We start from the raw sequence: 17,389 nt of genomic DNA on the forward strand, positions 1-17,389 counted from the left end.
AGTAAATCATCAACCTTAACTTTATACCTGTTCACTACATGTGGCAGTAAATCATCAGCCTTAACTTTATACCTGTTCACTACATGTGGCAGTAAATCATCAACCTTAACTTTATACCTGTTCACTACATGTGGCAGTAAATCATCAACCTTAACTTTATACCTGTTCACTACATGTGGCAGTAAATCATCAACCTTAACTTTATACCTGTTCACTACATGTGGCAGTAAATCATCAACCTTAACTTTATACCTGTTCACTACATGTGGCAGTAAATCATCAACCTTAACTTTATACCTGTTCACTACATGTGGCAGTAAATCATCAGCCTTAACTTTATACCTGTTCACTACATGTGGCAGTAAATCATCAACCTTAACTTTATACCTGTTCACTACATGTGGCAGTAAATCATCAACCTTAACTTTATACCTGTTCACTACATGTGGCAGTAAATCATCAACCTTAACTTTATACCTGTTCACTACATGTGCCAGTAAATCATCAACCTTAACTTTATACCTGTTCACTACATGTGGCAGTAAATCATCAACCTTAACTTTATACCTGTTCACTACATGTGGCAGTAAATCATCAACCTTAACTTTATACCTGTACACTACATGTGGCAGTAAATCATCAACCTTAACTTTATACCTGTTCACTACATGTGCCAGTAAATCATCAACCTTAACTTTATACCTGTTCACTACATGTGGCAGTAAATCATCAACCTTAACTTTATACCTGTACACTACATGTGGCAGTAAATCATCAACCTTAACTTTATACCTGTTCACTACATGTGGCAGTAAATCATCAACCTTAACTTTATACCTGTTCACTACATGTGGCAGTAAATCATCAACCTTAACTTTATACCTGTTCACTACATGTGGCAGTAAATCATCAACCTTAACTTTATACCTGTTCACTACATGTGGCAGTAAATCATCAACCTTAACTTTATACCTGTTCACTACATGTGGCAGTAAATCATCAACCTTAACTTTATACCTGTACACTACATGTGGCAGTAAATCATCAACCTTAACTTTATACCTGTTCACTACATGTGGCAGTAAATCATCAACCTTAACTTTATACCTGTTCACTACATGTGGCAGTAAATCATCAACCTTAACTTTATACCTGTACACTACATGTGGCAGTAAATCATCAACCTTAACTTTATACCTGTTCACTACATGTGGCAGTAAATCATCAACCTTAACTTTATACCTGTTCACTACATGTGGCAGTAAATCATCAACCTTAACTTTATACCTGTTCACTACATGTGGCAGGATGCACCCTTTCAGTTTGTTTACCAACTCATAGAAATAGTAGAAGAAGAAAATGGACTACTTCAAAATGGAGATTGCCTCAATGCTGCTGCCCATGCTCTCACAGACACCACAATAGGAACGATATAGGAATGCTTTCTCTATCATATGACCACCATTTCTTTTAATATTTTTGTTAAAAGCAAATTAACAATTTAGTATTCCCAGAATTCTAAATGGTTGATCTCGCATGAAGAACCAAAGGAGAAATATAAAATGATGATTGCGTAAACAATGAGGACAGTGAGATAGATACAGAAACAGATCAAGTCCACTTTGTTGGCAAGGCGATGGCGTCTTGCTTTTTTCTGATCTTGTGCAGCCATTTTGTCGAGAAATTTCACCACCTTCTGGAGGGCTGTATTCTTCTTCTTCTCCTCAGAGGCTTTCAGTTTGATGACAGTAATATCAGATTTGGATACTAGACAAAGTAAGAGAGAGGAAAAAAATGATATATAAATTATTAGAAAATAAGTGGTTCGAGCCCTGAATACTGATTGGCTGACAGCCGTGGTATATCAGACCGTATATCACGTGTATGACAAAACATACATTTTTACTGCACTAATTTTGTTGGTAACCAGTTTTATAATAGCAAAAAGGCCTCTCTGGGGTTTGTGGTATATGTCCAATATACAGTGCCTTGCGAAAGTATTCGGCCCCCTTGAACTTTGCGACCTTTTGCCACATTTCAGGCTTCAAACATAAAGATATAAAACTGTAATAATTTTGCACGGCCAATTTTTCAGTTTTTGATTTGTTAAAAAAGTTTGAAATATCCAATAAATGTTGTTCCACTTCATGATTGTGTCCCACTTGTTGTTGATTCTTCACAAAAAAATACAGTTTTATATCTTTATGTTTGAAGCCTGAAATGTGGCAAAAGGTCGCAAAGTTCAAGGGGGCCGAATACTTTCGCAAGGCACTGTACCACGGGTATGGGCTGTATCAAGGCACTCTGCGTTGTGACGTGCTTAAGAACAGCCCTTAGCCGTGATATATTGGCCATACAGTATACCACGTCCCCTCAGGCCTTATTACTTAAATAAAACACTACTAAATAAGAGATAAAAAATGAAGACATTTCTGTTAAAACTATTTGTAACCGTATTCGTTTTATCACAGTTGATTGTTATAATCGGATTTACTCGAGATCAGAAAACCCAGACGTGTGCTTTAAATGCAGGTAAAGAACATACCTCATTCACAAATTACTGCGCTGTCACAAAGAGCACAACTCACAACGCATCTGTATGTTCCTTCACTCATTCACACATTGATCAAAGCTAAGAAACTATCCCGACAGCTAAAAATGCACAGGATTTAGTGAGGAATTTAAGATGAATAATATTAAACTCATATCTGTTGATGACTTGTTAAACTGCCAGTATCAAATGTCTGCCAGTGTTGAATGTTATGGTTAAAGTTTGGCTCTATTCTGGGCCGGAAACACTGATACTGTATCTGTGACCCTGTGTGATTCTATAGCAGCTGATGTTGTCTGTACGGCGCCAATAGCCAGGGTTGCTGTCACTTGTTTAGAGTTCCTACATTATTTAGTGACATTGTTGACAGAACACTTGTTCCTGAAAGTGGTTAAAAGGTTATTCTCTAGGTAGGTGTATAACACAGGAGGCAGCTGACCGGAGGACTCATAATACTGGCCGGAACAGAGCTAATGGAATGGAAACAATGTGTTGGATGTATTTGATACCATTCCACTCATTCCGCTCCAGCCATTACCATGAGCCTGTCCTCACCAATTAAGGTGCCACCAACCTCCCGTGGTGTACAACTACAACAAGTTAGGAAGTATCGATAAGCACGTGAACCCGGCACGTGTGACTGGTGCCGGGGAATGACAGTCAGGAAGTGAGAGAGGGAGAGATGCGCTTGTTCTAATCCAATCGTGACAGCAGCCTTAACCTATACCCCGCCCGTTTCTTTACAGGCGATTTAGTTAGGCTATTTACAACTCTTCACACTATTTGTGACACAGATGCGTGCTGGCAGCTGAACATGTTCTGTTCACAGGTAACTACAAAAAAGACTTGTATCATTATTGCATCTGGAAGTTTCCATATCCGTTATGATATTCGTTTTGTCCGATATTAGTTTTGTACTCGGCACATCCTTCATTTAAACCTTAAACCATTCATGACATAGTTTTCAGTGACAGATTAAAGATCAAATGGAGTAACTGTCTGGACCAGCGTAAACGCCAGACAAATGATGCTAACAAGAAAATATGCTGGAAAAGACTGCATGCTTTAACTGCAGCTAAAGGGTACGAATTAAAAGGTTGAGCATTAAAATACAACTTGACTAGTTGATGATGATGATGAAAGTAATTTATGGGGTCCCCAGTAAAACTAGTTGCAGTAACGTCATTATGACTTCATGGTCAGGTTATAAATGGTTGTATAAGGACGTTTTGTTAATGTCTTTGGAAACCATGAAAATATATCTTGCTCTGTGGATAACTGAGATGACAGAAGAATGAAAACGTTTACCCTCTTCATTGTCTGTGTCTTTAAGCAGTGAGTCTTTGGACTTGGAGAGGCTGCAGGGCCAGAGAGTGCCACACTTAGCCAGACGTGTGAGCACCATAGACTGCAACGTGCTCAACACCAGGATGACCAAACAGAAACAGAAGTGCTTTCCTATGGAGAACGAGAGAGATGTGTGAGTGTTAAATGGTGGCAGAGAGGTCCTGTATACATGAAACCGACATCAGTGTGCTGCTACCAGTATATCTTTCTTTACTGTCCCTGTAACATACCGGGCTGGAAATAGTGAAACTCTGCACCCAACGGATCACTAGGATCACTGCTCCCAAATTGACAACATACCAAACAAACTATTGAGCTGCAGAAAAATATCAAATTCGATAGCTCCCTTGGCGACATTTCAAGCTAGCTGTGAAATAAGCTTATGGAACATTCTTAACTCTGTTACATACACACCGTTTATAACAAAATGCTGTTTCATTCTGGTGCATTACACACGGGATACTCACGGATGATGGGGCTGCACTGGCCTCCTCCAGGCAGTAGGTCGTTGAGGATGATGAGGAACATGATGAAGCTGAGAACCAGTGTAACCTTGAATGAGATACGCTCGCCCCCTCCCAGTGGCAGGGAGAAGCTCACCACATCTGCCACAATGATCAGTATACTGGGCAGGACCAGGGACAGAAATGGGTTTTCAGACCGCATTTTCAGCGACACCTGTGAAGACAGACAGGTAGGCAAGAGAGAAAGAGTTTTTGCATCTAAACGTTAGTTTGACATTGAAAGGGAAGAGCATTACACTTCAAAATCAAACTGTCAGGTGTTTTCAGAACTCTAATGTTAATGAGTCCACATCCTTCACCATCGGTTGTGTGCATCTAGCTAATGTTGATTCAAGCGTATTGTCTTTTTTGGGTGTAATTGTTGTTCAAGCTTTGCCTTATAAAACAGGAAGAGTAAAGTATCTTTACATGTCCCACATAAACTACTGAAATCACCAGGAACACTCACTAACCCATAGATAAAGATGCTTTACTCTACATGTCCCACATAAACTACTGAAATCACCAGGAGCACTCACTAAACCCATAGATAAAGATACTTTACTCTACATGTCCCACATAAACTACTGAAATCACCAGGACCACTCACTAAACCCATAGATAAAGATACTTTACTCTACATGTCACATAAACTACTGAAATCACCAGGAACACTCACTAACCCATAGATAAAGATACTTTACTCTACATGCCACACATAAACTACTGAAATCACCAGGAACACTCACTAACCCATAGATAAAGATACTTTACTCTACATGTCACATAAACTACTGAAATCACCAGGAACACTCACTAACCCATAGATAAAGATACTTTACTCTACATGTCACATAAACTACTGAAATCACCAGGAACACTCACTAACCCATAGATAAAGATACTTTACTCTACATGTCACATAAACTACTGAAATCACCAGGAACACTCACTAACCCATAGATAAAGATACTTTACTCTACATGTCACATAAACTACTGAAATCACCAGGAACACTCACTAACCCATAGATAAAGATACTTTACTCTACATGTCCCACATAAACTACTGAAATCACCAGGAACACTCACTAACCCATAGATAAAGATACTTTACTCTACATGTCACATAAACTACTGAAATCACCAGGAACACTCACTAACCCATAGATAGAGATACTTTACTCTACATGTCACATAAACTACTGAAATCACCAGGAGCACTCACTAACCCATAGATAAAGATACTTTACTCTACATGTCACATAAACTACTGAAATCACCAGGAGCACTCACTAACCCATAGATAAAGATACTTTACTCTACATGTCACATAAACTACTGAAATCACCAGGAGCACTCACTAACCCATAGATAGAGATACTTTACTCTACATGTCACATAAACTACTGAAATCACCAGGAGCACTCACTAACCCATAGATAAAGATACTTTACTCTACATGTCACATAAACTACTGAAATCACCAGGAGCACTCACTAACCCATAGATAAAGATACTTTACTCTACATGTCACATAAACTACTGAAATCACCAGGAACACTCACTAACCCATAGATAAAGATACTTTGCTCTACATGTCACATAAACTACTGAAATCACCAGGAACACTCACTAACCCATAGATAAAGATACTTTACTCTACATGTCCCACATAAACTACTGAAATCACCAGGAACACTCACTAACCCATAGATAAAGATACTTTACTCTACATGTCACATAAACTACTGAAATCACCAGGAACACTCACTAACCCATAGATAAAGATACTTTACTCTACATGTCCCACATAAACTACTGAAATCACCAGGAACACTCACTAACCCATAGAAAAAGATACTTTACTCTACATGTCACATAAACTACTGAAATCACCAGGAACACTCACTAACCCATAGATAAAGATACTTTACTCTACATGTCACATAAACTACTGAAATCACCAGGAACACTCACTAACCCATAGATAGAGATACTTTACTCTACATGCCCCACATAAACTACTGAAATCACCAGGACCACTCACTAACCCATAGATAAAGATACTTTACTCTACATGTCACATAAACTACTAAAATCACCAGGAACACTCACTAACCCATAGATAAAGATACTTTACTCTACATGTCCCACATAAACTACTGAAATCACCAGGAACACTCACTAACCCATAGATAAAGATACTTTGCTCTACATGTCACATAAACTACTGAAATCACCAGGAACACTCACTAACCCATAGATAAAGATACTTTACTCTACATGTCCCACATAAACTACTGAAATCACCAGGAACACTCACTAACCCATAGATAAAGATACTTTACTCTACATGTCACATAAACTACTGAAATCACCAGGAACACTCACTAACCCATAGATAAAGATACTTTACTCTACATGTCCCACATAAACTACTGAAATCACCAGGAACACTCACTAACCCATAGAAAAAGATACTTTACTCTACATGTCACATAAACTACTGAAATCACCAGGAACACTCACTAACCCATAGATAAAGATACTTTACTCTACATGTCACATAAACTACTGAAATCACCAGGAACACTCACTAACCCATAGATAGAGATACTTTACTCTACATGCCCCACATAAACTACTGAAATCACCAGGACCACTCACTAACCCATAGATAAAGATACTTTACTCTACATGTCACACATAAACTACTGAAATCACCAGGAACACTCACTAACCCATAGATAAAGATACTTTACTCTACATGTCACATAAACTACTGAAATCACCAGGAACACTCACTAACCCATAGATAAAGATACTTTACTCTACATGTCACATAAACTACTGAAATCACCAGGAACACTCACTAACCCATAGATAAAGATACTTTACTCTACATGTCACATAAACTACTGAAATCACCAGGAACACTCACTAACCCATAGATAAAGATACTTTACTCTACATGTCACATAAACTACTGAAATCACCAGGAACACTCACTAACCCATAGATAAAGATACTTTACTCTACATGTCCCACATAAACTACTGAAATCACCAGGAACACTCACTAACCCATAGATAAAGATACTTTACTCTACATGTCACATAAACTACTGAAATCACCAGGAACACTCACTAACCCATAGATAGAGATACTTTACTCTACATGTCACATAAACTACTGAAATCATCAGGAGCACTCACTAACCCATAGATAAAGATACTTTACTCTACATGTCACATAAACTACTGAAATCACCAGGAGCACTCACTAACCCATAGATAAAGATACTTTACTCTACATGTCACATAAACTACTGAAATCACCAGGAGCACTCACTAACCCATATATAGAGATACTTTACTCAACATGTCACATAAACTACTGAAATCACCAGGAGCACTCACTAACCCATAGATAAAGATACTTTACTCTACATATCACATAAACTACTGAAATCACCAGGAGCACTCACTAACCCATAGATAAAGATACTTTACTCTACATGTCACATAAACTACTGAAATCACCAGGAACACTCACTAACCCATAGATAAAGATACTTTGCTCTACATGTCACATAAACTACTGAAATCACCAGGAACACTCACTAACACATAGATAAAGATACTTTACTCTACATGTCACATAAACTACTGAAATCACCAGGAACACTCACTAACCCATAGATAAAGATACTTTACTCTACATGTCCCACATAAACTACTGAAATCACCAGGAACACTCACTAACCCATAGATAAAGATACTTTACTCTACATGTCACATAAACTACTGAAATCACCAGGAACACTCACTAACCCATAGATAAAGATACTTTACTCTACATGTCCCACATAAACTACTGAAATCACCAGGAACACTCACTAACCCATAGATAAAGATACTTTACTCTACATGTCACATAAACTACTGAAATCACCAGGAACACTCACTAACCCATAGATAAAGATACTTTACTCTACATGTCCCACATAAACTACTGAAATCACCAGGAACACTCACTAACCCATAGATAAAGATACTTTACTCTACATGTCCCACATAAACTACTGAAATCACCAGGAACACTCACTAACCCATAGATAGAGATACTTTACTCTACATGCCCCACATAAACTACTGAAATCACCAGGACCACTCACTAACCCATAGATAAAGATACTTTACTCTACATGTCACATAAACTACTGAAATCACCAGGAACACTCACTAACCCATAGATAAAGATACTTTACTCTACATGTCCCACATAAACTACTGAAATCACCAGGAACACTCACTAACCCATAGATAAAGATACTTTACTCTACATGTCACATAAACTACTGAAATCACCAGGAACACTCACTAACCCATAGATAAAGATACTTTACTCTACATGTCCCACATAAACTACTGAAATCACCAGGAACACTCACTAACCCATAGATAAAGATACTTTACTCTACATGTCCCACATAAACTACTGAAATCACCAGGAACACTCACTAACCCATAGATAGAGATACTTTACTCTACATGCCCCACATAAACTACTGAAATCACCAGGACCACTCACTAACCCATAGATAAAGATACTTTACTCTACATGTCACATAAACTACTGAAATCATCAGGAACACTCACTAACCCATAGATAGAGATACTTTACTCTACATGTCACATAAACTACTGAAATCACCAGGAACACTCACTAACCCATAGATAGAGATACTTTACTCTACATGTCACATAAACTACTGAAATCACCAGGAACACTCACTAACCCATAGATAAAGATACTTTACTCTACATGTCCCACATAAACTACTGAAATCACCAGGAACACTCACTAACCCATAGATAAAGATACTTTACTCTACATGTCCCACATAAACTACTGAAATCACCAGGAACACTCACTAACCCATAGATAGAGATACTTTACTCTACATGTCACATAAACTACTGAAATCACCAGGAACACTCACTAACCCATAGATAAAGATACTTTACTCTACATGTCCCACATAAACTACTGAAATCACCAGGAACACTCACTAACCCATAGATAAAGATACTTTACTCTACATGTCCCACATAAACTACTGAAATCACCAGGAACACTCACTAACCCATAGATAAAGATACTTTACTCTACATGTCACATAAACTACTGAAATCACCAGGAACACTCACTAACCCATAGATAAAGATACTTTACTCTACATGTCCCACATAAACTATTGAAATCACCAGGAACACTCACTAACCCATAGATAAAGATACTTTACTCTACATGTCACATAAACTACTGAAATCACCAGGAACACTCACTAACCCATAGATAAAGATACTTTACTCTACATGTCACATAAACTACTGAAATCACCAGGAACACTCACTAACCCATAGATAAAGATACTTTACTCTACATGTCCCACATAAACTACTGAAATCACCAGGAGCACTCACTAACCCATAGATAAAGATACTTTACTCTACATGTCACATAAACTACTGAAATCACCAGGAACACTCACTAACCCATAGATAAAGATACTTTACTCTACATGTCCCACATAAACTACTGAAATCACCAGGAACACTCACTAACCCATAGATAAAGATACTTTACTCTACATGTCACATAAACTACTGAAATCACCAGGAACACTCACTAACCCATAGATAAAGATACTTTACTCTACATGTCCCATAAACTACTGAAATCACCAGGAACACTCACTAACCCATAGATAAAGATACTTTACTCTACATGTCACATAAACTACTGAAATCACCAGGAACACTCACTAACCCATAGATAAAGATACTTTACTCTACATGTCACATAAACTACTGAAATCACCAGGACCACTCACTAACCCATAGATAAAGATACTTTACTCTACATGTCCCACATGAACTACTGAAATCACCAGGAGCACTCACTAACCCATAGATAAAGATACTTTACTCTACATGTCCCACATAAACTACTGAAATCACCAGGAACACTCACTAACCCATAGATAAAGATACTTTACTCTACATGTCCCACATAAACTACTGAAATCACCAGGAACACTCACTAACCCATAGATAAAGATACTTTACTCTACATGTCCCATATAAACTACTGAAATCACCAGGAACACTCACTAACCCATAGATAAAGATACTTTACTCTACATGTCCCACATAAACTACTGAAATCACCAGGAACACTCACTAACCCATAGATAAAGATACTTTACTCTACATGTCACATAAACTACTGAAATCACCAGGAACACTCACTAACCCATAGATAAAGATACTTTACTCTACATGTCCCACATAAACTACTGAAATCACCAGGAACACTCACTAACCCATAGATAAAGATACTTTACTCTACATGTCACATAAACTACTGAAATCACCAGGAACACTCACTAACCCATAGATAAAGATACTTTACTCTACATGTCCCACATAAACTACTGAAATCACCAGGAACACTCACTAACCCATAGATAAAGATACTTTACTCTACATGTCCCACATAAACTACTGAAATCACCAGGAACACTCACTAACCCATAGATAGAGATACTTTACTCTACATGCCCCACATAAACTACTGAAATCACCAGGACCACTCACTAACCCATAGATAAAGATACTTTACTCTACATGTCACATAAACTACTGAAATCACCAGGAACACTCACTAACCCATAGATAAAGATACTTTACTCTACATGTCCCACATAAACTACTGAAATCACCAGGAACACTCACTAACCCATAGATAAAGATACTTTACTCTACATGTCACATAAACTACTGAAATCACCAGGAACACTCACTAACCCATAGATAAAGATACTTTACTCTACATGTCCCACATAAACTACTGAAATCACCAGGAACACTCACTAACCCATAGATAAAGATACTTTACTCTACATGTCCCACATAAACTACTGAAATCACCAGGAACACTCACTAACCCATAGATAGAGATACTTTACTCTACATGCCCCACATAAACTACTGAAATCACCAGGACCACTCACTAACCCATAGATAAAGATACTTTACTCTACATGTCACATAAACTACTGAAATCATCAGGAACACTCACTAACCCATAGATAGAGATACTTTACTCTACATGTCACATAAACTACTGAAATCACCAGGAACACTCACTAACCCATAGATAGAGATACTTTACTCTACATGTCACATAAACTACTGAAATCACCAGGAACACTCACTAACCCATAGATAAAGATACTTTACTCTACATGTCCCACATAAACTACTGAAATCACCAGGAACACTCACTAACCCATAGATAAAGATACTTTACTCTACATGTCCCACATAAACTACTGAAATCACCAGGAACACTCACTAACCCATAGATAGAGATACTTTACTCTACATGTCACATAAACTACTGAAATCACCAGGAACACTCACTAACCCATAGATAAAGATACTTTACTCTACATGTCCCACATAAACTACTGAAATCACCAGGAACACTCACTAACCCATAGATAAAGATACTTTACTCTACATGTCCCACATAAACTACTGAAATCACCAGGAACACTCACTAACCCATAGATAAAGATACTTTACTCTACATGTCACATAAACTACTGAAATCACCAGGAACACTCACTAACCCATAGATAAAGATACTTTACTCTACATGTCCCACATAAACTATTGAAATCACCAGGAACACTCACTAACCCATAGATAAAGATACTTTACTCTACATGTCACATAAACTACTGAAATCACCAGGAACACTCACTAACCCATAGATAAAGATACTTTACTCTACATGTCACATAAACTACTGAAATCACCAGGAACACTCACTAACCCATAGATAAAGATACTTTACTCTACATGTCCCACATAAACTACTGAAATCACCAGGAGCACTCACTAACCCATAGATAAAGATACTTTACTCTACATGTCACATAAACTACTGAAATCACCAGGAACACTCACTAACCCATAGATAAAGATACTTTACTCTACATGTCCCACATAAACTACTGAAATCACCAGGAACACTCACTAACCCATAGATAAAGATACTTTACTCTACATGTCACATAAACTACTGAAATCACCAGGAACACTCACTAACCCATAGATAAAGATACTTTACTCTACATGTCCCATAAACTACTGAAATCACCAGGAGCACTCACTAACCCATAGATAAAGATACTTTACTCTACATGTCACATAAACTACTGAAATCACCAGGAACACTCACTAACCCATAGATAAAGATACTTTACTCTACATGTCACATAAACTACTGAAATCACCAGGACCACTCACTAACCCATAGATAAAGATACTTTACTCTACATGTCCCACATGAACTACTGAAATCACCAGGAGCACTCACTAACCCATAGATAAAGATACTTTACTCTACATGTCCCACATAAACTACTGAAATCACCAGGAACACTCACTAACCCATAGATAAAGATACTTTACTCTACATGTCACATAAACTACTGAAATCACCAGGAGCACTCACTAACCCATAGATAAAGATACTTTACTCTACATGTCCCACATAAACTACTGAAATCACCAGGAACACTCACTAACCCATAGATAAAGATACTTTACTCTACATGTCCCACATAAACTACTGAAATCACCAGGAACACTCACTAACCCATAGATAAAGATACTTTACTCTACATGTCCCACATAAACTACTGAAATCACCAGGACCACTCACTAACCCATAGATAAAGATACTTTACTCTACATGTCCCACATAAACTACTGAAATCACCAGGAACACTCACTAACCCATAGATAAAGATACTTTACTCTACATGTCCCACATAAACTACTGAAATCACCAGGACCACTCACTAACCCATAGATAAAGATACTTTACTCTACATGTCCCACATAAACTACTGAAATCACCAGGAACACTCACTAACCCATAGATAAAGATACTTTACTCTACATGTCCCACATAAACTACTGAAATCACCAGGAACACTCACTAACCCATAGATAAAGATACTTTACTCTACATGTCCCACATAAACTACTGAAATCACCAGGAACACTCACTAACCCATAGATAAAGATACTTTACTCTACATGTCCCATATAAACTACTGAAATCACCAGGAACACTCACTAACCCATAGATAAAGATACTTTACTCTACATGTCCCACATAAACTACTGAAATCACCAGGAACACTCACTAACCCATAGATAGAGATACTTTACTCTACATGTCCCACATAAACTACTGAAATCACCAGGAGCACTCACTAACCCATAGATTAAGATACTTTACTCTACATGTCACATAAACTACTGAAATCACCAGGAGCACTCACTAACCCATAGATAAAGATACTTTACTCTACATGTCACATAAACTACTGAAATCACCAGGAACACTCACTAACCCATAGATAAAGATACTTTACTCTACATGTCCCACATAAACTACTGAAATCACCAGGAACACTCACTAACCCATAGATAAAGATACTTTACTCTACATGTCCCACATAAACTACTGAAATCACCAGGAACACTCACTAACCCATAGATAAAGATACTTTACTCTACATGTCCCACATAAACTACTGAAATCACCAGGACCACTCACTAACCCATAGATAAAGATACTTTACTCTACATGTCCCACATAAACTACTGAAATCACCAGGAACACTCACTAACCCATAGATAAAGATACTTTACTCTACATGTCCCACATAAACTACTGAAATCACCAGGACCACTCACTAACCCATAGATAAAGATACTTTACTCTACATGTCCCACATAAACTACTGAAATCACCAGGAACACTCACTAACCCATAGATAAAGATACTTTACTCTACATGTCCCACATAAACTACTGAAATCACCAGGAACACTCACTAACCCATAGATAAAGATACTTTACTCTACATGTCCCACATAAACTACTGAAATCACCAGGAACACTCACTAACCCATAGATAAAGATACTTTACTCTACATGTCCCACATAAACTACTGAAATCACCAGGAACACTCACTAACCCATAGATAAAGATACTTTACTCTACATGTCCCACATAAACTACTGAAATCACCAGGAACACTCACTAACCCATAGATAGAGATACTTTACTCTACATGTCCCACATAAACTACTGAAATCACCAGGAGCACTCACTAACCCATAGATAAAGATACTTTACTCTACATGTCACATAAACTACTGAAATCACCAGGAGCACTCACTAACCCATAGATAAAGATACTTTACTCTACATGTCACATAAACTACTGAAATCACCAGGAGCACTCACTAACCCATAGATAAAGATACTTTACTCTACATGTCCCACATAAACTACTGAAATCACCAGGAACACTCACTAACCCATAGATAAAGATACTTTACATGTCACATAAACTACTGAAATCACCAGGAACACTCACTAACCCATAGATAAAGATACTTTACTCTACATGTCACATAAACTACTGAAATCACCAGGAACACTCACTAACCCATAGATAAAGATACTTTACTCTACATGTCACATAAACTACTGAAATCACCAGGAACACTCACTAACCCATAGATAAAGATACTTTACTCTACATGTCCCACATAAACTACTGAAATCACCAGGAACACTCACTAACCCATAGATAAAGATACTTTACTCTACATGTCCCACATAAACTACTGAAATCACCAGGAACACTCACTAACCCATAGATAGAGATACTTTACTCTACATGTCCCACATAAACTACTGAAATCACCAGGAGCACTCACTAACCCATAGATAAAGATACTTTACTCTACATGTCACATAAACTACTGAAATCACCAGGAGCACTCACTAACCCATAGATAAAGATACTTTACTCTACATGTCACATAAACTACTGAAATCACCAGGAGCACTCACTAACCCATAGATAAAGATACTTTACTCTACATGTCCCACATAAACTACTGAAATCACCAGGAACACTCACTAACCCATAGATAAAGATACTTTACATGTCACATAAACTACTGAAATCACCAGGAACACTCACTAACCCATAGATAAAGATACTTTACTCTACATGTCACATAAACTACTGAAATCACCAGGAACACTCACTAACCCATAGATAAAGATACTTTACTCTACATGTCACATAAACTACTGAAATCACCAGGAACACTCACTAACCCATAGATAAAGATACTTTACTCTACATGTCACATAAACTACTGAAATCACCAGGAGCACTCACTAACCCATAGATAAAGATACTTTACTCTACATGTCACATAAACTACTGAAATCACCAGGAACACTCACTAACCCATAGATAAAGATACTTTACTCTACATGTCCCACATAAACTACTGAAATCACCAGGAACACTCACTAACCCATAGATAAAGATACTTTACTCTACATGTCCCACATAAACTACTGAAATCACCAGGAACACTCACTAACCCATAGATAAAGATACTTTACTCTACATGTCCCACATAAACTACTGAAATCACCAGGACCACTCACTAACCCATAGATAAAGATACTTTACTCTACATGTCCCACATAAACTACTGAAATCACCAGGAACACTCACTAACCCATAGATAAAGATACTTTACTCTACATGTCCCACATAAACTACTGTAATCACCAGGACCACTCACTAACCCATAGATAAAGATACTTTACTCTACATGTCCCACATAAACTACTGAAATCACCAGGAACACTCACTAACCCATAGATAAAGATACTTTACTCTACATGTCCCACATAAACTACTGAAATCACCAGGAACACTCACTAACCCATAGATAAAGATACTTTACTCTACATGTCCCACATAAACTACTGAAATCACCAGGAACACTCACTAACCCATAGATAAAGATACTTTACTCTACATGTCCCACATAAACTACTGAAATCACCAGGAACACTCACTAACCCATAGATAAAGATACTTTACTCTACATGTCCCACATAAACTACTGAAATCACCAGGAACACTCACTAACCCATAGATAGAGATACTTTACTCTACATGTCCCACATAAACTACTGAAATCACCAGGAGCACTCACTAACCCATAGATAAAGATACTTTACTCTACATGTCACATAAACTACTGAAATCACCAGGAGCACTCACTAACCCATAGATAAAGATACTTTACTCTACATGTCACATAAACTACTGAAATCACCAGGAGCACTCACTAACCCATAGATAAAGATACTTTACTCTACATGTCCCACATAAACTACTGAAATCACCAGGAACACTCACTAACCCATAGATAAAGATACTTTACATGTCACATAAACTACTGAAATCACCAGGAACACTCACTAACCCATAGATAAAGATACTTTACTCTACATGTCACATAAACTACTGAAATCACCAGGAACACTCACTAACCCATAGATAAAGATACTTTACTCTACATGTCACATAAACTACTGAAATCACCAGGAACACTCACTAACCCATAGATAAAGATACTTTACTCTACATGTCCCACATAAACTACTGAAATCACCAGGAACACTCACTAACCCATAGATAAAGATACTTTACTCTACATGTCCCACATAAACTACTGAAATCACCAGGAACACTCACTAACCCATAGATAGAGATACTTTACTCTACATGTCCCACATAAACTACTGAAATCACCAGGAGCACTCACTAACCCATAGATAAAGATACTTTACTCTACATGTCACATAAACTACTGAAATCACCAGGAGCACTCACTAACCCATAGATAAAGATACTTTACTCTACATGTCACATAAACTACTGAAATCACCAGGAGCACTCACTAACCCATAGATAAAGATACTTTACTCTACATGTCCCA

At 37.5% G+C, this 17,389-nt stretch overlaps 1 protein-coding gene across 1 annotated transcript in view; it reads right to left on the reverse strand.

The window, feature by feature from the left end:
* Nucleotides 1–1,450: 1,450 nt before the first annotated feature.
* LOC110485276 (5-hydroxytryptamine receptor 3A) overlaps nt 1,451–17,389 on the reverse strand; it is a 29,734-nt gene continuing 13,795 nt past the window's right edge. The window contains exons 7-9 of the mRNA XM_090197430.1: nt 4,366–4,576; nt 3,860–4,009; nt 1,451–1,767 (exon numbers count right to left, since the gene is read on the reverse strand). Coding sequence (XP_090053556.1) covers nt 1,502–1,767; nt 3,860–4,009; nt 4,366–4,576 — 627 coding nt within the window. The 3' untranslated portion in view covers nt 1,451–1,501. The remainder of the gene's footprint in view (nt 1,768–3,859; nt 4,010–4,365; nt 4,577–17,389) is intronic.

The sequence above is a fragment of the Oncorhynchus mykiss genome, chromosome 13 (assembly GCF_057628025.1).
Source record: "Oncorhynchus mykiss isolate SJ-2025 chromosome 13, ASM5762802v1, whole genome shotgun sequence".
NCBI classification, from domain to species: Eukaryota; Metazoa; Chordata; class Actinopteri; order Salmoniformes; family Salmonidae; genus Oncorhynchus; species Oncorhynchus mykiss.